Source organism: Calliphora vicina, chromosome 3 (genome assembly GCF_958450345.1).
Source record: "Calliphora vicina chromosome 3, idCalVici1.1, whole genome shotgun sequence".
In the NCBI taxonomy this organism is placed as follows: Eukaryota; Metazoa; Arthropoda; class Insecta; order Diptera; family Calliphoridae; genus Calliphora; species Calliphora vicina.
Window position 1 is genome coordinate 5642506 of NC_088782.1, and position 22825 is coordinate 5665330.

At 28.8% G+C, this 22825-nt stretch overlaps 1 protein-coding gene across 5 annotated transcripts in view; it reads left to right on the plus strand.

Moving 5' to 3' along the window:
• The window catches only part of Rdl (Resistant to dieldrin), a 120273-nt gene extending 103699 nt beyond the window's left edge, over window positions 1–16574 (plus strand). For all 5 annotated transcript variants that reach the window (XM_065505575.1, XM_065505574.1, XM_065505577.1 and 2 more), the window contains 2 exons: window positions 15669–16213; window positions 16400–16574. In XM_065505575.1, coding sequence (XP_065361647.1) covers window positions 15669–16213; window positions 16400–16561 — 707 coding nt within the window. In that variant the 3' untranslated portion in view covers window positions 16562–16574. The remainder of the gene's footprint in view (window positions 1–15668; window positions 16214–16399) is intronic.
• The last annotated feature ends 6251 nt before the right edge of the window (window positions 16575–22825 follow it).

Sequence of the window (22825 nt, forward strand, 5' to 3'; positions counted from 1 at the left end):
CATCTCCTGAAAATTTCGAATCGAATAAAAAACAAGTAAGAAAGTATGATCGGTCAAGCCCGACCATATAATACCCTACACCAAGTAAATGAGTAAACATTTTTTTCTTTTAAAATTTCAATAATTTATATTTTTGAGTGATTTTCGGAAGTGGGCCTTATATGGGGACTATGACCAATTATGGACCGATCACCATGAAATTAGGTAGTGTGATTTATGTCTATATGAAAGTTTACTATGTTGAATTTTGTGAGTATACCAACATTTTTAAGCGATTTATGCACGTTAAAGTGATTTTCGGAAGCCGGTCTATATGGGAGCTATGACGAATTATGGACCGATCGTAACAAAATTTGGTGACATGAATTTTGCATATATAAAACTTATTTGGAGCGGAATTTGTGGAGATACATTTATAAATTAAACATTTATGACCGATAAAGTACAATTTCGGAAGGTCATTTGTATGGGGGCTAGGTGAAATAATGGACCGATTTCAGCAAGTTTCAATAGGCTTGGTCCTTGGGCCGAAAAAATAATATGTACCAAATTTGATCGAAATATCTTGAAAATTGCGACCTGTACTCTGCGCATAAAGTTTACATGGACAGCCAGCCAGCCAACCAGACGGACGGACGGACATCGTTTAATCGACTCAGAAAGTGATTCTAAGTCGATCGGTATAATTTAAGGTGGGTGTTGACTAATATTTTGCGTTACAAACATCTGCACAAACGCATAATACCCTCCCCACTATGGTGGTGTAGGGTATAAAAAAAATCCAAATAAGTTTTATATAAACAAAATTAGTCATAGCTCCCATATAGACCCGCTTCCGAAAATCACTTTAACGTGCATAAATCGCTTAAAAATTTTGGAATACACACAAAATTCAACATAGTTAACTTTAATATAGACATAAATCACACGTCATAATTTCATGGTGATCGGTCCATAATTGGTCATAGCCCCCATATAAGGCCCACTACCGAAAATCACTCAAAAATATAAATTATTGAAATTTTAAAAGAAAAATGTTTTTGCTCTTTTACTTAGTGTAGGGTATTATATGGTCGGGCTTGATCGACCATACTTTCTTACTTGTTTTTTTATTGCATAATAAGAATATACATGTGGTCAAAATTTGGTGAAATTCTACTTCCACAAAGTGGGTCAAAAGATCAAGAAATATTAGTTTTGTTCCAGATGTCTACTAACACAAAAATTTAAAACTCAATTATTTCGAAATGGCAATAAAATGATACACTATTATTTTATTAGGAGACGATTTTTTTTTTATTTTTCCAAATAATGACAATTTTACTACAACATTTCCAATTGAATTGCAGAATTTTCCAATTGAATTTCAGAATTTTCCAATTATATTTCAAAAAATTCTAATTGTATTTCAGAAATTCTGAAATATAATTGGAAATTTCTGAAATTCAATTGGAATTTTTGGAAATATAATTAGAAATTTCTGTAAATGGTGTAGATATGTATTCGAACAAAGCTGTAGCTTATTTTATTCAGAAGTTGACAAATTGTGAAAAAACATTACAAATGTATACATTATTTAAAAGACCTAACGATGTTATTTTTATATTATTTCTAAATATATCATGAAGAGAGTCAACTCAAAATTTAAAAAAAAAATAATTTTTTTAATACATTACAATGAAACAACTGTACGGATCAACTGTATTTTTTGGCGAAAGAGTATAGAAAATGATAGCAGATTTTTACAGTGGGTAGATATGACCACTGCATATCGATTTCTTGCAAAAAGAGAAAAATAAAAAATTTGAGTTGATGCTCTTTAGAGGAACCAGTGCGTGCGATATATTTAGAAATGACTGCGGTAGGATACTAATTTGAGTGAGCATAAAAAAATTGTTAAGGATATAATTTTAGTTTTTGGACATATTTTCAACACTTTGGCCTACACTTTCATTTACAAACGACACGATCCGATCATCGTAATATTTTTTTTAAAGCGTTTCTACTACCCATGAATTAAGACTAGAAGAACTTACGCCCATATCTTTTGTCTATACAATATTAGATCAATGAATGAGTAATGAACATGAATTGTATGTCTATGAATTTAACTAGGATTAAAATGTATATGGAATAATAAAGTAAATCTCAAGCATTAACATACATCAATAATAAGTTATGATTTTGTAGGTCTGCGAAGGTATTCGTGAACTTGTTCACAAAAAGCGTATAAGTTTAGCACAATATTTATTTTTTAGTCGTACCTAAATATTATAGAGAAATTCTTCGGATTTTAACAAGGTTTACTACTTACATTTTGAGATAGAAAATATATTTTATATTACATCATCAGAAAAAAACGAATTATTATTTCTTAGGCCCTAATTTTTTAAATCACGTCACCAAAGTGATATTTATGTGGAAGCAGAAACAAAATTTTAAAAATTTGTTTTTGTTTTATACACAAAATTTTCAAATTATGAAAGGCAAATCAATGCCTGAATTTTGGAGCGTTTGTTCTGTTCATAATTTGTATATAAAACAAAAACAAATTTTTAAAATGTTTTAAATTTTGATTTTGCTTTCCACATAAATATCACTTTGGTGACGTGATATAAAAAATTAGGGCCTTATTGAATAATAAATTTTAACTCTCTGCCTCAGTAAACCACAAACATAACATTTTTGTAAAATATCACAATAAACATACGATTCGAAATTACTGGAGTGCCAGCCTATTTTACAATTTGGACCAGGCGCGGATCCAGGTCAACCATTGGGGGGGGGGGAATTAAAATTTGTTCTACATTTTTCTTTTTATTCCTTTTTTATATGAAAATTTTTCGTTTTTGGGGGGAAATTTCCTATTTCACCCCCTCTGGATCCGCTTGATTTGGACTATATGCACGTCTGGTCGATTTTGTACAAATTGTAAAATAGGCTGGGATTCCAGTAATTTCAAATCGTATGTTTATTGTGAACATTACATACAGATTTTTATTAATAACTCAGGATCCAATTGAAAACTAGGGAAACCTTTTAAACATATAAGAGAGATGATGGTTTCCCCATCTCATATTAAACCTTAGTATGTTTTAAAATGTCTCTCAAAATATATTTTGGGTCTAATAACCATTTAAGAAAACTTTTTTTTATTTTTTGGAAAATATTTGTATTTTCTCCCAAAAGAACACATAAAGTCATATAGCCGCATATATCGCTCAAAACTCAAACCATAAATTTTAAATTTTCAAAATTTTAAAAAATAAAAAAATTTGTTTTTGAATTTAATAAATTATAACACTTTCCAATAAATTAAGACTTTTTGACTGGAAAAGAATAGCGAACCTTTAAATCTGAAAGGACATGCTGAGTAGATAATTTTTGTAGAATAAACTTATAGTCCAGCTGGTCTGGTTTTTTTAAAGTGTGTCAAAGTTTTAATTTTTTGGTCGAAGCGAGCATTATACTGAAAAAGTATAAAAATCCAAAAAATGTAAAATTTTTTGTATTTAAGAAATACAAAAACTTTTAAGATTTGGTTTTATAGCAAGTCTTTCTCTATTGATCTTCCATATTTCAAACAAATTTCACCAATAATTTACAATTTACATATTTGTTACCATTTATTGTTTACGAATATGGCAAAATTTATGTAAAACAGATTTGGATGTGTGTAACTTTTTATAGGGATGAGATAACTGTTAGCATGTTATTTTTATTGTTTTCGAAATTTTATAGCAAATATATATCATATTTTAAAAACAAATTTCGAACCTTTGTAGGCCCGCCATATCTAAAAAACCAAATAAAGATCGAGCAGAATTAAAAAAAATAAATAAATAAACCTAAATATCTCTTGAACTAAAAGAGGTAACTTACATATATTTTGTAGATCTCCTTATGGACTATTTACATTTTAAATTTCAGCTCATTCGGATCATACTTGGATTTTTGGAGATATTTTTAAAAAATGTGAGCCGGTATTTGGTTTGTAATTATGCTAATTAAGCGCAAAGGGCTCTATTTACAACTTTTGTGTCTTTGGTGACCCCCAATGAAATTTTACGGCAAAAAATTTCGTAGAATATTTTAATCCTTAAATGTCCTTTTTGAAAGGACTTTTTTCGATTTTCTCAAAAAAGGTGTCAAATTGACCCCTAAAGAGAGGATATAGGGGGTTAAGATCTTCCACAAAAATGATCCCCATAAAATTCCACAATATAACTCTGACAATAAGAATTCTCTCAGATATTAACTTCGATCAAAAAATTATAACTTTGACCCAATGTAAAAAAAATTCAGACCAGCTGGACTATAAGTTTATTCTACAAAAATTATCTACTCAACATGCCCTTTCAGAATTATAGGGTCGCTAGTCTGTTACAAAAATGCTGTTGGACAGTGTAATTAACATGTGCTGAATTCACAACAATTTGTATCGTGTATCTTGTATTAAATACAATTTTTGTTTATTAGTTTTTGAACACCCATTGTATATTGTATGAATGTTTTCGAAAGCGTAGTATGTATTGTTATACATACTACGCTCATTTTTCAAATTACTCTCTCACATATACGGGTACTGTGTGCTCAGAGAAATTTATAGCTGTAAACCAATACAACTTTTTAAAAACATACAAAATAAAAGTGTATATGTGTATTTAATTTTTGTATGAACATTTCCAACAACAAGCTTACACTATTGTATTTGAATTCAATAATACACTCGATACAATGATACAAGGGGTTTTGTGAACAAATTATGTGGGTTTTTTCAAAATTTAAAAATTAGCTTGTTGAAATCCTTAATTATTGCTAAAAACCCTATGTGCAATAAATATATTATTTGTTACACTGTATTAAAAATTCTAGGATCCTGGCCTACAGTACTCCAGTGTTGGCATATCTCAACATGTAAGTAGTAAATATAAGACTTAACTATTTGACCAGGAAAATATATTTCCTTTTTAATCGTATCTGAACTGAAAGTAACTAATTTTTAAGTGGAATTTTTTTAGCATACTTTTAATAATCATTTATTCCACTTTTTAGGACAATCTCTTATGTTTTCATTTTAAAAATAAAATAAAGAAAACATTGTTCCAGAAACTAAACCATTCCATAGAATACAAATTCAGTATTTCTTTATGAAACTGATACCATAAGAAACTAGGGTATTAATACTTAGAAAACTACTTAGATTAATTAATTTTCAAATATTTTATTTTATTTCTATTGAGAATATAAACAAAAATAAATTATTATTTAACATTAAACCAAAACATACATACATAAATCGTCCCCCATATGGATTTAATAGTTTTTTTTATACTTTTGAACTCTTGACAATGGAAAACTGCTTGTGCGATGAGTTTGTATTAAAATGCACACACAGCAATAACAATTTTCTTAAAATGATAGAATGAAAAAAAAAACACATAAATAAATAAAAACTAAAAAAAATATATATATTTATATATATATACATTTTAAACAAAAACTCCTGCTTGCAAAAAAAAAAAATAAATCAAAAATAAAAAGCGATGAAGGGAAAACAAGTTCAATATTTTTAATTAAAATCAGATTTCCACCTCTTTTTTTACTGCCACCACCACCAATGTTTTATTAAACAAAAAAACCAAAAAGAAAAAACCCTCTCTCACTCTCTATTGAATTCATTTCCTCCTTATAATTTCTTTTGTTTGTACTTCTGTAGAATTTTCAATCTAACAATAAGTAGAATTTTATTTTTTTCTGTTGTTATTGTTATTCATATGCCACATCATGCATTCATTCATTCGTTCACTTTTTCAGTTGTTCATTCATTCTCGCATTCATTTGTTTATTTTCATACCCTACACCACCATAGTGGGAAGAGTATTATGCGTTTGTGCCGATGTTTGTAACACCCACCTTAAAGTCAGAATCACTTTCTGAGTCGATTAAACGATGTCCATCCGTCAGTCCGTCCGTCCGTCCGTCTGACTGGCTGGCTATGTTAACCTTGTGCGCAAAGTATAGGTCGCAATTTTGCAGATATTTCGAAACTGGCTAAAATCGGTCCATTATTTCACTTAGCCCCCATACAAATGTCCTCTCGAAATAGGACTTTCTCGGTTATAAATGTTTAATTTACATCAGAGCAAGGCATTTCCTATGCACGCGTGCTTTTCGGCCATTATTAAATTTAAAACAAAGTACTCACACGTATTAAAAACTCATTTAGTCTCGTTTGAGGGTTAATTTTAGAAGGTTGTGTTGTCGCATGTTTCATGCTTTTGTACACGCAGAGAAAAAATATAGTTGGGCATGGTTACTGTAACCATTTAAATAGTGTTACAAGATTTATAACCATATTATAGTCACAGTAACCATTTTCATGATTGTGATAACCATAATATGTTTAATTTACGATTCACATGATTGTATCAACCATATATATGGTTACAGCAAACAAATATATGTTTGTGGCAACCATATTTATGATGAATAATTTTATCATAATATGTTGTTCTCAGATTATGATAAGCCTTAAGCCGAGAGCACCATAACATGATAAGTCCTTCATCATATGAATGGTTGTCACAAACATATATTTGTTTGCTGTAACCATATATATGGTTGATACAATCAAATGATTCGTAAATTACCCATATTATGGTTACCACAATCATGTAAATGGTTACTGTGACTATAATATAGTTAAAAAACTTGTAACAATATTGAAATGGTTACAGTAACCATGCCCAACTATATTTTTTCTCTGCGTGTACATGAAGATTATAATGCAGGGATGGAAAAATAGTATTATCAACGCATGGTGTACGTTTTTAGAATTATAAACTTTTGCTAAATAAAATTATTTTAATCTAAAATGCTTTCTAAACTCGATATAAGTAAAGAAGTCTAACAGAAATTTACAAATTTTAAATTTAAAAATATTGACCCATAATCATAGTCAGACACTAAAGTCGGTTCTTTTTAGAAACAACCTTAAAATAAAAACCTGCTTTTAATTATTTTGCAACTATAGTCAAAATTAAAGTATGTTCTAAACTGAACCGACTTTAACTGGGTGCCACCTCAAATGTAGAAAATGTTTTCATACAATATACATAAAAAAATATAGAAAAAAAAAAAAAGGTAAACAATAAAAGTAACAGAAAAATCTAAAAAAAAGCAAATTGTGGTGGAAAAATGGAAATAATAAGATTCATATCATAATTAGGATATGTTGGTTCTAATTTTATTAATAACTGTTCAATAATTGCAAAATCTCTGCCAATATCTTGTAACATAAATATGTTTGACTTTTTGTCGAACTTTTTTACTTGGCGAAGAACAGCTGATGCTGTTGTTAAATGAGTTAAAAGCAGCTTCAGCTAGTTTTATATTTACAGTCGACTTTAATGTCAAAAGTATATTTTATCTTGTCTATGGTAGACCTAAAGTCCACTCTTAAGTAAGGACGACTTTATTTCTCCTAAAATATACTTTATTTCTGACTATGATTATGGGACATTATTTTTAATTAAAATACCAACATTTCAAAATTAAAATTTCCATGCCTGTGCTGTAGTGATATGAGAGTATTTTTCTCTTTTCTTATTTTTCGCTCTTGCAACAATTGACCAATCGCATGTGTTGCCGGGCTCTGTTTTATATAGTTACCTACACAAATTTGGTTCCAAATAAATTTTATATATACGGAACTAATTTTTATGATAGCTCCCATATAAGTTCCACTTCCCAAAATCACTCTAAGGAGCACAAAAATTTTGGTATTCAAATAAAAAAAGTTTTATATAAAAACAAATCACATTCCAACTTTTTTTGCGAATCAATCCATAATTGAACATAGTTCCAACATAATTCCCATTTCCGTAAATAGCTTCAACGAGCATAAGTCTCTTAATAATTTTATTATCCACATATAATTCTACATTAATGGCGATCATTCCATAATTGACCATAGTTCCGAAAATCTCTCAACAAAATAAATTCTAGAAATTTTCAAAGAAAATTATTTTTGCTTATTTACTTAGTGTAGGGTATGTAAATGGTCGGCTTTTACCGACCATACTTTCTTACTTGTTTTTATTTTATTATTGTGTAACTTTCGCACACATTCACACTCTCTCACTCTATATATCTCACTCTCTCACTTCGTTTACATTCATGTTTGTGTATTGTAAAATATTATTTATATAATTTTTTTTTTTTATTTTCAATACGATTTCCTTTTGCATTTTCATACCCAAATGCTTTCTTTTTGTAAATAAATAAAATTTATGCATAGAAAAAAACCATACATGAAAGCTTTTTCTTTATTTCAAACACTCACTTGAATATTGCTAACAAAAAAAGAAAAAACTTTATAAAGTTAAGTAATTGTAAATATTATTATTTGAAAAAAAAAACAAGTAAAAAAATCTTATTTATTTAGTTTTTTAGTTTTTATATTTTTAAAATTTTGTTAAACATTTTCCTTTGTTGCCAGAAAATTAAAAATTTAAAAAACACATTAAACTTTTGCATAAAATTATAATGAAACATTTTCAAAATGATCAAAGTAAAATTAATTGGATACTAGCAGATAGTTGAAATTTGGATTGAAAAATTTCTCTTTAAAACTTTCATAATAATTAAATATTAAAAATAAATATCTATTGTCAAAGTTTGTGTTGAAATTTAATAGAAATGGAAACACTACACTGTAAACTTTATTTTCCCATGGAAACTTATTTCGCAAAATAACTTACAATTATTGAGTTGCTGAATAATATTTCGTGCCAAACTTTATTCGGCTAATATGTTTCGAAAATTATATCAAAAATGTCATAAAAGTACCATTAGAAGAAATATAAAGTACCACTAAGTTCCTTAATATGTGGTTCTCGTCACAGTTCTCTGTTTTTAGAAGAGTCCAAAAAAAGTTGTACAAAATCTCTTTCATTAACACAAACGAACCTCAAAAACGATAACAAGAAAAGCTGTTTAAAAAATGGTGTCTTTCTAATACTTTGATAAAATTGAACGTGAAACATATAGCATATTTTCGAGGTTTTAGGGCAACATTATTTGAAAAGAAACTACATTTTTTTCTAAAAAGAACACAAAGAATGGTAAAAGGAATAATAGAGGCATCATTTATGCCAGAAAAGAAAACGCCATAAGTATGTACTAGGGTGATCGGCCCGGTTTTTAATAAGCGGTTCTTTTGGTTAAGTCGGTTTCGCTTTTCTTGAAAAGCTCACATTTCCAATATCGAATAAACCGGGGTTTTTTCTAAAAGTGTGTTTTTATGAGTCTTAAGGCCTAATTTTGTAAAACGCAACGACAAACGTTAAACAAATTTTGTATGCAAATTATTCAAGTTTAAAACCTATTTCCCAGTATTCTTCATACAAATTGCTTACGTTTCTGAACGCTTCGTTTTATAAAATGAGACTGTTAGTGTATTAAAAATTCAAATAACTTTAAAAAAAAAAATACTTCAACTATTTTAGAAGACTTTTTTTATATTTATAAAAATGTCACAGCGATCTGGAAAGCTTGAAAACTTACTCAATGCATTGTCATATATATGCCCTACAAGAACACAGAGTGGAAAGATCATTTTCAATGTTTAGCTTTATAAAAACAAAGGCAACAAATCGATATACTCCAAAGCAATTTAACTGTGTTTTATTCCTATGCGATTGTTTTAACCTTCATAAGGTCTTCAAATTTACTGACGTTAACAATCTTCGGGTCAAATTTAACCCGAAAAGAAAATATATATTTTTTTCCAGTTTTTTTTTTTAAACCTAACGTAGTTGTTGACTTTTGAAATTAAATAAAAGTCATAATATATCAACCACACATTTTAGGAAAAACTCAATTTTAATTTCAAAATGTGTCAAATTTGACCCGAATATCTTATGAAGGATAAGAAAACAATAGCTTTGGTTTTTACCCGTGGAATCCCAGTTTTCATACAAATAAAAAACGAGACGGATATTTGTTACTGCTACCAAAGCTCTGAAAACATTTAACTTAATTGTGCGTAACAAAAATTTAAGATTTTAGCTCCAGGTCAAATTTGACCCAATGACCTTAAGTGAAAAACATTTTATACATATTTTTTTGCCAATTTGTGTTTCTAAAAACCTAACGTAGTTGTTAATATTTAAAATTAAATAAAATTCATAAAATATCAAAAATATCAACCACTCACTTTTAGAAAAAATTAAATTTTAATTTCAAAATGGGTCGAATTTGACCCGAAGACCTTGTGAAGGTTAAAAGAAGTAATCAAAATTAGAATTATAAAGTATTTAAGCGTTTTAAAAAGGCTTAGTTTTATATCAAAAATATCAACGACTCACTTTTAGAAAAAATTAAATTTTAATTTCAAAATGGGTCGAATTTGACCCGAAGAATTTGTGAAGGATAAAAGAAGTAATCCAAATTACAATTATAAAGTATTTAAGCGTTTTAAAAAGGCTTATTTTTAGTAATTAGAATACATGTATATTCTTTATCATAAGTATGATATCTTTAATATAAAATAAAATTTATTTTCTTATTTCTAGGCGTTTTAATATTTTGCCAAAAAACCGGTTAACCGGTTATTATTAAAAAACCGAAACCGGTTTATATTAAATTGCAATTTTTCGAAGAAACCGAAAACCGGGTTCTAAAAAATGTCGAAGAATCGATCACCATAGTATGTACTATATAAAAATCATAAACATAAACGCTTACTTCACTCAGGAACATAAGTACTTATTTTCAAAAAGTACCGTATGAAAAAAGTTATTTCAAGTTAGTTAATTTACACAGAACAAAGGTACATTTAAAAGATAATGAAAATTTAAATTTATTATTTCATTCCTTTAGGTTTCTACCGGGCATAGACAGTTTGTCAAACAATTTTAGTGACAAAAAATTTGTTTGGGAACAGGGTTTTTTATTGGGGATATTTTAAAATATTTCTAGGACTCAATAGGGATAAAGTTGCATGTATTGTATTGTCAACAGCTTACTTTATGTTCTTGGTATATAAAATCAATTTTTTAAATGAAACGAAAAGTACTTTCCAAAACATATGTCATGTCATCATCTAAAATGCAAAATATATAACGTATCAACACTTTTCATAACTTTATAGGAGAAGCAAAAAACTACTTGAGATATTGAAACAAAATTTTCAAAACTGAATTACAATGAAACTAAAAATACATTTTATAACAAAATTATTTTTATCGAAGTTGTTTTCTAAAAACCAAAATAACGTATCATTAATCTAAATACGTATGAACAAATTAAATCTTAAATAAAAATATGTTTTTTATTTTTAATAAAACTAGTTATAGATATTTTATGTATTTTTTTTTTGGTTTTTTTTTATTTTAATTACTCACAACTACTTATTTAAACCTTGATACAATAATTGTAGAAGGTAGAATAACTAGGGAGAGTTTTCAATATTTACCCCTATAATGTCAAACTTTGATTTTGATTTTTTTATAGTTTTTCATATTTTCTTTTGTTTGACGTTACAAGAATTGTATAATTGAGAATTTATTTTCTATTGAGTGTACACAACAATGTCATGATTTAAACTAAAAAAAAGTTACTTCATTAAATTTTCATAAAGACAGCAAAAAACAATCAATTGCAACAAATTTATTAAAAAATATTTTAAGGAACTACCTAAAATAAGGTAAAATACAATTTATTTATTAATTACTCAAAGCATTAACTTTATTTTGTTTAAGAAAATCATGCACCTGATGATACGTTGTTTTGAATTTTTGTTATTTTTGATAGTAACATTTTGTACACATATGTAATGTAGTGAAACGTAATCAATAATAAAATCAAATTCGAATGTTTTGATGATACGTTGTTTTGAAATTTTGGTGATGATATGCATCCAACTAAGTATTTTGCGAAAGGATAATCTTGATGGTCAAATTCAATATTTACATACCTTATTTTCGATTATTAAAACTGTACAAGGTGATTTGACAACGTTTATATGAACAGATTTTTTAATAATAATATATTTCAGAAAAGTACAAAATTAATATCATAAACTAATTTACAGAGTTTTTATGATATTTAAAATGATTTTAAAAGAACATTAAAAAATAAGGTTTTCCAAAAAATACGAAATACTTTTTTTTATATATATGTATGTCCAGTGTATTTAAAACGTTCTTAAAAAGTAAAAAAAAATTGGTTTTACTATATTAAGCCATATTTTGGAATATTTTCTCCTTTAGATGCCTTTTTATACCCTTCACCTTCGTGAGAAGGGTATATATAATAGGGTGGGTCAATTTGTTCGGGCCCAAAAAACGTGGTAAAGCGTATAGCAAATTCGTAATCTACGGAAAATTCTATGAACTTTTTCAGAAGAAACTATGGTTCTAAAATCAAAATCGAGCTTCCGGTTTTTTACGAGAAGATTTGGAGCTCAGACCTCTTTTGCTAGGAGACCTCGGGTATGTTCAATTTTAAAAATAATAATATTTCTTCGTTTGTGTTCCGATTTCAAAAAAATTACATATATATAGAATCTTCTCGTCAAGTACTACATATAACATCTCGTAGCTATATATTCTTTATGCATCTTCTTAGAAATTTTTTTAGATAACTTAAATAGAATAAAAGCACCTTTTTCCCAAAAAAATAACGAAAAATCGCCTTTTTTAATTTTTTGAAATTTAAGCATAACTTTGGACTCAGTCATTATTTTTAATCAATTTTTTCTTTATGTTATATATACATTTCTTGTTAGTCCTATAAATTAAAAATAGAGAAAATCGGAAAATATTTGAAACCGCGGTCATCAAAAAACTGGAGTAGGGTGGGTAAAAATGTTAAAAATGTATTATTCAAATGCCAATATCTCTTACGCTATAAGAGATAATTGATAGCTACGAGATGTTATATGTAGTACTCGACGAGAAGATTCTATATATATGTAATTTTTCGAAATCGGAACACAAACGAAGAAATATTATTATTTTTAAAATTGAACATACCCGAGGTCTCCTAGCAAAAGAGGTCTTGAGCTCCAAATCTTCTCGTAAAAAACCGGAAGCTCGATTTTGATTTTAGAACCATGGTTTCTTCTGAAAAAGTTCATAGAATTTTCCGTAGATTAGGAATTTGCTATACGCTTAGTAGTCAAAAAAATTGACCCACCCTAATATATAAGTTTGTCATTCCGTTTGTAATTTCTGCATTTTTCATTTCCGAAGATATTCTGGATCCTTATAGATAGCGGAGTCGATTAAGCCATGTCCGTCTGTAAATCCGTCAGTCTGTCTGTTGAAATCAATTTTCTGAAGACCCCTGATATCTTCGTTATACAAATCTCCAATAATTCTGTCAGACATGCTCTCGAGAAGTTGCTATTTAAAATCTGCAAAATCGGTCCACTAATGGCTAATATATGATGAAAAAACCAGGACAACCTAGATTTTTGACCTATATCTGGATTACTAAGTCATTAACTATAGACAATATGGCTATCTAATGATAGATATTTCAAAGACCATTGCAACGACGTATATAAGACCTACAAGACCTACAGTTCAAATTTAAAAAAAAAATTTTGGAAAATTTAAAAAAAAAATTTAAAAATCAATTCCAAAAAAAAATTTTTTTTCAAAAAATGAAAAAACTCCAAAAAACAAAAATTTAAAAAATTTTAAAAAATCACCAAAAAAAATTTAAAATTTAAAAAACAATTCCAAATATTTTTTTTTACAAAAAATTAAAAAACTCCAAGAATCAGAAATAATTTGGTGAAGGGTATATAAGATTCGGCACAGCCGAATATAGCTCTCTTACTTGTTTTTAGTATACCCTGTTCTCTACTAATAATAGAATCATTTTCTGATGTATCGAAACAAAAAAATTTGATATATTTAATTGTCCAACATTTGACCTCTACAGTCAAATAATTACATACAGATGCAAATGTGAACGAAAATATAAGCAGGGATTCTGATGTAGTAATTCTGTTATGTTTGAGTCCATAGAATACGGAAATACTTAGAGTTCTTAGCGATTACTTCGTATTAGTGAAATATCGTTATTCAAAATTGATTCCTTTTTTTGAAATATGTATATGAGTTCTAAATTTTAACACTCCGTTAGTCGTAATTATTTTCATCTGAGACTAGTCGCAATGTATCAAATTTATATCAATAAAGAAAAAACCGCGTTTGAAAATAATATCTTCACTTTTTATTTCGTAAACATAAAAACAATATTAAATTCAAAGTATTTAAAATAGCACTAAAAATCAAATTTCAAAAAATTGCATAAAATTTTGGGTGTTTACAATTGTTGCCCGTATAAACCAGATCAGTTGCGATCAACGGAGGATTAAGAAAAAAAAGATTTATAAAAATCGGTTGGAAAATGGCTGAGTTACGGAGTAGATTAAAGTCAAGATGTTCTCAGCTATTTTTTTTCTAAAGAACACTCAAGTTTAGTATGAAAAAATCGAAACATCCGGGAAACATGTTATCACATGCATTAGTAAACTCATTAATTTTTGAACCGATTTTTATTTATTTAAGTTCTTTAAAAAGCAAGTTTAGCGATCAACTTAGAGAGTGATTTAATGAACATTTTTGAAAGAAGTGAGTTTTTTTAAACCCAAACGTCCCAGCCATTTGGAACCGATTTGCATAAAGTCTCTTCTGCTTGAAAGGTAATCATATATCTTTCACATAAAATAATCTATTTCAAAACATCATACTTATGTTTTTTGAAGTTTCTATGTTTAAGAATATCATTATTTCAATAAAATTTTTTTTCTAATATAAAAAGTACTCAACGAAGTGATAGAGAAAAGGTATAAGTTTTTCCGAACTCTATGGGCTCCAATAAAAAACTTTGTAGATTAAATCTTAAATTTTAAAATTTTTTTAAACAAATTTTCTAAAAAAAAATATAAAATAAAACTAATAATTATGGGAAAGTCTGCACTAACAGAGTGAATATCATACACAAACTATACAATTTTGACAATAAACTTAGGTTAAAATCAACTCAAAAAATTGTTTAAAATTTCTTTAAAACATGTGTTTTTTAAATTTTCTTTTCACCTACTACTCATTATTTCGCATTTTTAATTTCGCTACTATAGAAAAAATCAAAATGATCAATTATTACGTGATTTTATTATTTTTATTTTCTTGTTCATTTTTTGTCTTTCCACATAATTCTTTTGTACCAAAAAACAAAAAACTAAAATCCGTTGGCTTTACCCGCAAATCTTCACAAATTAAACCATAACCAAAAAATCTGAAAAATCACACTCAAACGAATTGGAATTCAAACTGTTGCATAAATAATCGTTGAAATCAAAATTCAAAATTTTTGCTCTTATTACCCCCTATCAACAAAACAAAATAAAAACATAAAAAATTTGAATTGTTTTAATTGGAAATGTAATGGAAATTGCGCTGCCTTACCTTACATCCTAATTTTTGTTTAACAAAAAAAAAAAAAAAAATAAAAAATTAATTAAATGAAATATAAAAATATAAAACCAAAATCAATTGCAAAAACAAAATTACAAATCACAAATTTAAAATTCAAATTGAAAATCAAACATGAAATTGATTGATTTGACTTGATCTGATTAGAATATGCCACCGTCGGCTATATGGCAAAACGAATTCAAATGCGAAAACAAAGATTTATGACGATTCAGAAGATGGCTGAGCAAAAAAAGCAACAACAACTTGATGGGGTGCAACAGCCCCCCAATCCCAATCCAAATACGGGGGTGGATCATGGTGGACATGGGCATGGTCATGGCCATCACAGCCATGGTCATCCTCATGTACCCAAACAAACAGTGAGTAACCGCCCAATTGGCTTTCAAAATATCCAACAAAATGTTGGTGCGCGCGGTTGCTCGATAGTGGGACCCTTGTTCCAGGAGGTGAGATTCAAGGTGCACGATCCCAAGGCCCATTCCAAGGGAGGAACGCTAGAGAATACGGTTAATGGTGGACGAGGAGGACCCCCAGTAGGACCCCATGGCCCCGGATCCCAGGGTGGAGGCGGTGGCGGAGGCCCACCAGGCGGTGGTGGTGGAGGAGGCGGAGGAGGAGCACCGCCCGAAGGTGGTGATGCTGAGGCTGCCGTGCCAGCACACTTATTACACCCGGGCAAGGTAAAAAAAGTAATTTTATGTCTACACTTGTTTACCCCCCCATGAACAGAGACTTGACTAATTATATTATTTCTCTCTTTCTATATATTTATCTCAACTTTTTCCATTTCAATCCCCCTGCCCCACTTTCCCCTCACATTTCCCCAAACATTTTTTACACTTTTTGTATTATTTACCTACAAAAAAAATATCTAGGACATTAATAAGCTGTTGGGCATAACACCCTCCGACATTGATAAATATTCGCGCATTGTATTTCCGGTGTGTTTTGTATGTTTCAATCTCATGTACTGGATTATTTATCTACATGTCAGCGATGTGGTAGCCGATGATTTAGTGTTATTGGGTGAAGAGTAAAAAGTCTACAACTTCAAAAACTATATGTCTTAAAAAATTCACAACAACAAACAAAAATACATCATTCATCTAAAATCACAGCAACAGCTACTACAAGGAAATTCAACAACAAGCAAGAAGCAGCTCATTCAAATCGGTTACTAATACATCTAAAAACACACTGAAACACACCAACACATACCGAGACACAGTCTGGTTTTTGCTCTGATAAAAGCAAAACGAGAAAACGGAAATACACACAAACAAACAAACAAACAAGCATTAGTTGTAGTTAAATGAAATTTAATACATATTAAATATAATTTTAGACAAAATTAAATTAATTATAATTTATTATTTAAATATAGACAAACAAACAAAAAACAACAACAACAAAGGAAAAAAATATTAAAAAATCCCAAAAAAATCTAAAAACTAAAAACATACTTATAAACAAACAAAACACTTGTTAATTACCAGAGTTAATACAAACAAAAACAAAAAATGAAAAATAAACAAACAAACAAATCAAAATTATTTACTGACAATGTAAAACATTTTTATATCTAAGTCGAAAGAAAGTAAACATTACACAGATACTCATATACACAAACACACACACACATACACAACTAAGCAAACACAAAACTAAGACTTAAAAAGAAAACAAATAAAAAGAAATCCCAAACCAAAAACAAAAATAAATGTAAAAAAGCTAAAGACAGCCACACACTTAACAATAAACCAGAACCCGATGCTTTTTTAGGCTCTTTTTTAATTATGTCAGGCTTCCTTAATTAACAAACAAGAAAAAAACAAAGAATTAAATGAAATAAAATTTTCAAAAAAAAAGTAAACATAAAACAGCAACAACATTTAAACATACTTACCCCTCACCACTCACAACCAGTTATAAATAATTACACCCCTTTTCACCACCCCCCCCCCACAAAAAAAAAAGGAATGTGAGAATTATTCCCTTTTTAATAAATATAAATGCACCTTGATACTTGGCACCAAGGCGAATTTATAGAAGGTGACGACAGAACTACAACAAATACAACATATACAAAAACAACAGGTACTTTGTTTTTGTAAAAAGATAAGTGAACTGTCAAAGTTGCCTGTGGTTGTTTTTGCTTTTGGGTTTGTTGTATTTTTCGCCACAACAAACACAAGTGAATTGACAGTTCACTTGTCTAAACAACTGAATAAAAAAAATAATCAGCTGTTCTTCTGTCGTCACCTTCTATAGATTCGCCTTGCTTGGCACTTAATTCTACTCACACTTTGTTATTACTTTCTTATTTAAACATACTCTTTCTCTCTCTCTCTCTTTCTCACTCACTCTCACACTCTAGAACACCCAAATACATTGTCTTCCTTAAGATATTTAAACGGAGAAGAAAGTAACAACAATATCCTTAATCATTTAGTTCTTACTTTGTTTCTCTCTCTCACACTCTCTTCTCTCTCCTAATTTACACTTATTTCCTTACTTTGTTGTACTAGGAACAAAATGCATTGTATTAGTATATGAATCCTAAAAAAAATGTCAATTAATTTATAGTTCTATGAATATTTAAAGATTTATTTATTTATTTTTTTCTTTTTATTTAGAAAATCATAGCAAATCGTTGCAAGTACTCAGAACTATTTGAAATTTGTTATAACCTTTCTTTCCACTATAAGGAAAATATGAACAATCCCAAAAATTATTGTGTCTAAAGGTAGGGTCACGCAAATATTTGACGAAAATACGTAACCACTAAATAAAATGTATTTGAATTCTTTCATTTATTTCAAAAACTTATTTTACTTAAGATGATTCAAAACAAAAAAAAAATTATTTTATTTGATGCTGTTTGATCTTACAAAACACTCGCAAGAGTAAATACGTCAAACAAAATTGTGCTAAAAAAAGTGGTTATGCTTTTTTGAGTAAATATTTGCCATGTGTGACCCTACCTTAATACAGGAGACTTTAAATAACTTACCTCACAAACAGTAATAATTTGGAAGTATGTAGTTCAAAGTGAATTTTACATTAAAATTCACCTCTTAATTCAGTAAAACTAAAAATTGTCTTAAAAATTTCTAAATTTCAATAAATATGTCAATAATGAAGTGCTTAAAAATATCATACCGAATTGCTTTTAAATAAGGTCCATATAAAAATTGCATTAATCAATTCGAATGGAGAGCTCCCACAAAAAACTGATCTTTGATTCATGCATGCATGATTCATTGAAATAGAAGCATTTCATCGTCAGTTCAGTCCCTAATTAAGCTATTTATTTGTCAAGCAATTTTTAGCTGAACACGTTTCAACTAATTGTATAGAAAAATCAGTTGTTTATGGCGTTTTCATTATTTTCTAAACCACTCCCTGCAGTTCATTGAACTAATTCCTCCACGTCAAATTAGCTAGCCACTGAGAACTACTACTAGTAAATTTTCAATCCACTCGCAATGTTATTGACTGGTGAATTTACGCAGGTGGCCAATTGGCACACTAACTAATACTCCAGGGGCTGAAATACCACATTCGATATTATTTTTTTGTCAGGCATACAGTGACCGACAAAAGTAACTCGCGGACTCCTAAACCATAATAAGTAAAAGTAATGATGCAGTTTTATTTCAAATGCATTTTTAGTAATATAATAAAAAAATATGGCTAAATTTATAATTAATTTAACTTTTATTCACAAAAAAATTAAAAAAATATGTTGACAATAGTCTACATACGATCTGTACACTAAATAAACATTTTTCAGCGAATAAAAATTTTCATTAAATTCAATATTTCGTTGGGCCTCCACGGGCATTAACAAGCGTCTGGGCATCGAAGCAACTAAATTTTCCAGTTCTGCGGACGTTATATTTTGCCATTCTTCTGGAAGGTTCTGCTTTAACATTGGTTCACAAGATCTTCCATTGTAGTATTTCCCACACGTACTCAATAACATTTAAGTCCGGGCTTTGAGGTGGTATTAGAGTTCCTACGCGGGAAAAATTTCCCGGGAATTCCCGTGAATATTTTCGAGAAATGTTTGTCGGGAATTTTCGGGAATTTCTTCATAAGTTTTCTTCTAAAAGTTACAATTTTCAGATTCGTTTCGATGGCCAAATTTGTTGCTAATTGAATCATTTCATTATATCCATAGATTTTTTCGGTTCTAGCAACAGGTAGTCAGTTGGCAAAGAAGTATTACGGTTGAAACTCAACTTAAGCCACAGCAGAAAAATTTTGTTATTAAAAATGAATATAAGTCAAAGTTTATACTCTTAAAGGAATTATTAAGATGCCTAAGTTTTAGGGATATTCAATGAATATTATTCATATTTAGAGAATGTAATAACAATAATAGTAGTGGTTCAAATTTGTTTATCTACAATCAGATATGAAAAATGTCTCTATCTACGCATGTTTTATAGATTTAATATAGTCGAAATTCTTAAGTTGTTTAATTAGACAAAGAATTTATGGATTTTATACTGATTAAAACTACGAATGCGACAATACCGATAAAATGCCATTATTAAATTAGGAACCCTATGCTGGACCAACATTTATTTTATACTTTATTCGAAAAAACATTTCTGGTTTTTCGTTTAATTTAGTGTTAAAAAATTCCCGGGAATTCCCGGAAAAGAAAAAAGTACGGGAAATTAGAAACCCTAGGTGGTATGTACAATTGTCGTAGGGCATGGTAGAGCAGCCAATCTTTAAAAATTTGAGACCAATGTTTCGGATCGTTATCTTTAACCAAGAGTTAAAATATCAACGGATGCTCTGAAATTTTATTCCAAAATGGATTTGTACTAATAACGATCCATATTATCCTCAATAAACACTAACTGTCCAACTCCAGAAGCAGCGACAGTACCCCAAACCATCACACTACCACTACCATGCTTAACTGTAGCGAATAAGTTTTTCGGATCCATTGCTGTATTTGTTTTGCGCCATACTTAATCTCTCCCATCACTTCCAAATATGTTATACTTCAACTCATCAGTGAACAAAACTCGCTTCCAGAATTCCATGTCCTTTTCAAAGTGCTTTTGGGCGAATTCCAAACGAAGTTTGCTATCCGTTCGCTAATTTACTAAGATTTCTGCTTTAATTACCATTATTATTTAAGGTTCTTTGAATTGTTCGTGAATAAACAATAACTTCTGAACTTGTTGTGAGTTCTTTGACCAATTTTGTGGTATTTACTTTTGAGTTTTTGTTGACTTCTTTTAAAATGAAGATTACATCTCTACGATGAAGTTTATTTGGGCGACCACTTCGCAGCTTGTTTTTAACTCTACCAGTGTTTTCAAAGTTAGATACTAAATATTGTTTGAACTGTAGACTTAATAAATTGCAATGCTTATCTGTTATTATGAATAATTTTGCAAGTTTACATTGCAACAAAATTTTTTTTGGTGCATAGCAATAAAAATAGATTTCAAAAATTTCGACCACTGTATGTACAGTAGCCCAAGAAAGTCTACATACAGGGAAAAATATTATGTTACTTTAATTTAAAGCAGTGCATGTCTTATGTCGGTTTTAGCAAAAAAAAAATCAAATAACGCACAAAAGTTCACCATTATTAGAGTTATTGATTCTGAGTAAAATAACGAACAAAATTATTCTTGGTCACGCCTACCTTTGGGTGGGCGGGGCTATTAAGATTCATAATATTTTGAACATTAAAGCCCAAAAAATCAAAAAAAAATCTCGTTATTTGACTCAGAATCAAAAATTCTAATAACGGTGAAATTTTGTTGTTTTAATTTTTTTAAGTGTAAATTTATTTTTTTAACAAATATATTTCATTACTTTTAACTTACAAATACAGCTTTCAACGAAAGAAATTGAATTTGAATTCCTGTATGTAGACTTTATTGGGCTACTGTACATATTCTTATAATTATTATTTTCGGTCCCTGTTTCAGAAAGAGCGTTTGAACTCACAATCTCTCGTTTTATATTCAAGTACGCTAATCTCTAAGCCACAGTTCTCTTATTTGTTCTGCTCTCTATTTTTTATTAATAAGAACATGCGATTCTAGTCTCAATTCAGCATTACATTTTAGAGGATTTCAGTTTACTTCAATTTATGTTGGAAAACTTAAGGCCAATATCTGACTATTGTTTGTTATAGAATAAGCTGGCGAAATGTAGTGCAAATAATAACCATTTAATGGCCACTTTAGCAGCCTTAGCCAACTGGAAATATAGCTAGAGTAAGGTTTCCATTTGGCACTTTTCAGACTGCTGGGCTAATACAGATCGATAGTTTTACTTTATTAATAAAAAGGAAATGCCATGAGAACAGAAGAGGTTTCCAAGTTTAATGTGTAACATCTCAAACTTCATACAGATATAATGGCTGACAATGTTTTAAAAACAAAATCGATGAGAGAGACACTCCTGATATATGGGGTTTGAATTGATTATTTTTACCTATTTGCACATATTTGTTTGACGTGTTTACTCTTACAATTGTTTTGTAAGATCAAATAGCATCAAATAAAATAAAACTAAATTTTTTGTTTTGAATCATCCAAAGTAAAATAATTTTTTGAAATAAAGAAAGAATTGAAATATATTTTATTTAGTAGTGGTTACATCTTTTTCGTCAAATATTTGTCATGTGTGACCGATCCTACCTTTACTTTACATTTGCAAAATACCAAAATCGGTTATGGTCAAGTAAGTTTTAATCGTTTCTTTAAAAGAAATACGAACAAATAAATTATTTATTAAATTTTCAAAACTTAGTTAAATTCTTAGTTATCTTAATTCCTTAGTACATTTTTATAGCATTAATTCCATGTTGAATCATTTAAATTTTCTTTAATTCAAATCCATTACAAAATAGCTTTAACAATGTATTGTAAGGTTAAATTTTTCTTCAACTCAAATCAGTTATAATACAATCCTATGAATGAATGGATTTATGAAATGAATTAAGCTCAAGCGATTAGCAATTCCATTTCTATTCACATTCTATTGAAGCATTCAGCACGAATTAATTCGTTTTCTTAATTCTCTGCCATTCAATTGAATTCATTCATTTTAGAATTCATTCTATAAAGAACTAATTCCTTTTTGAATCATTCAGCTTTAAATATGTAATGAAAGATAACATTTTTCTTCAACTTAAATCTGTTACAAATTTATTTTGTAAATGATTTAAAACAAAACGTAAACAAATTGAATAAAGAAAAAATAGTTTAATTCAATTTGTATTATATTTTAATTAACAAAAGTTTAATCAT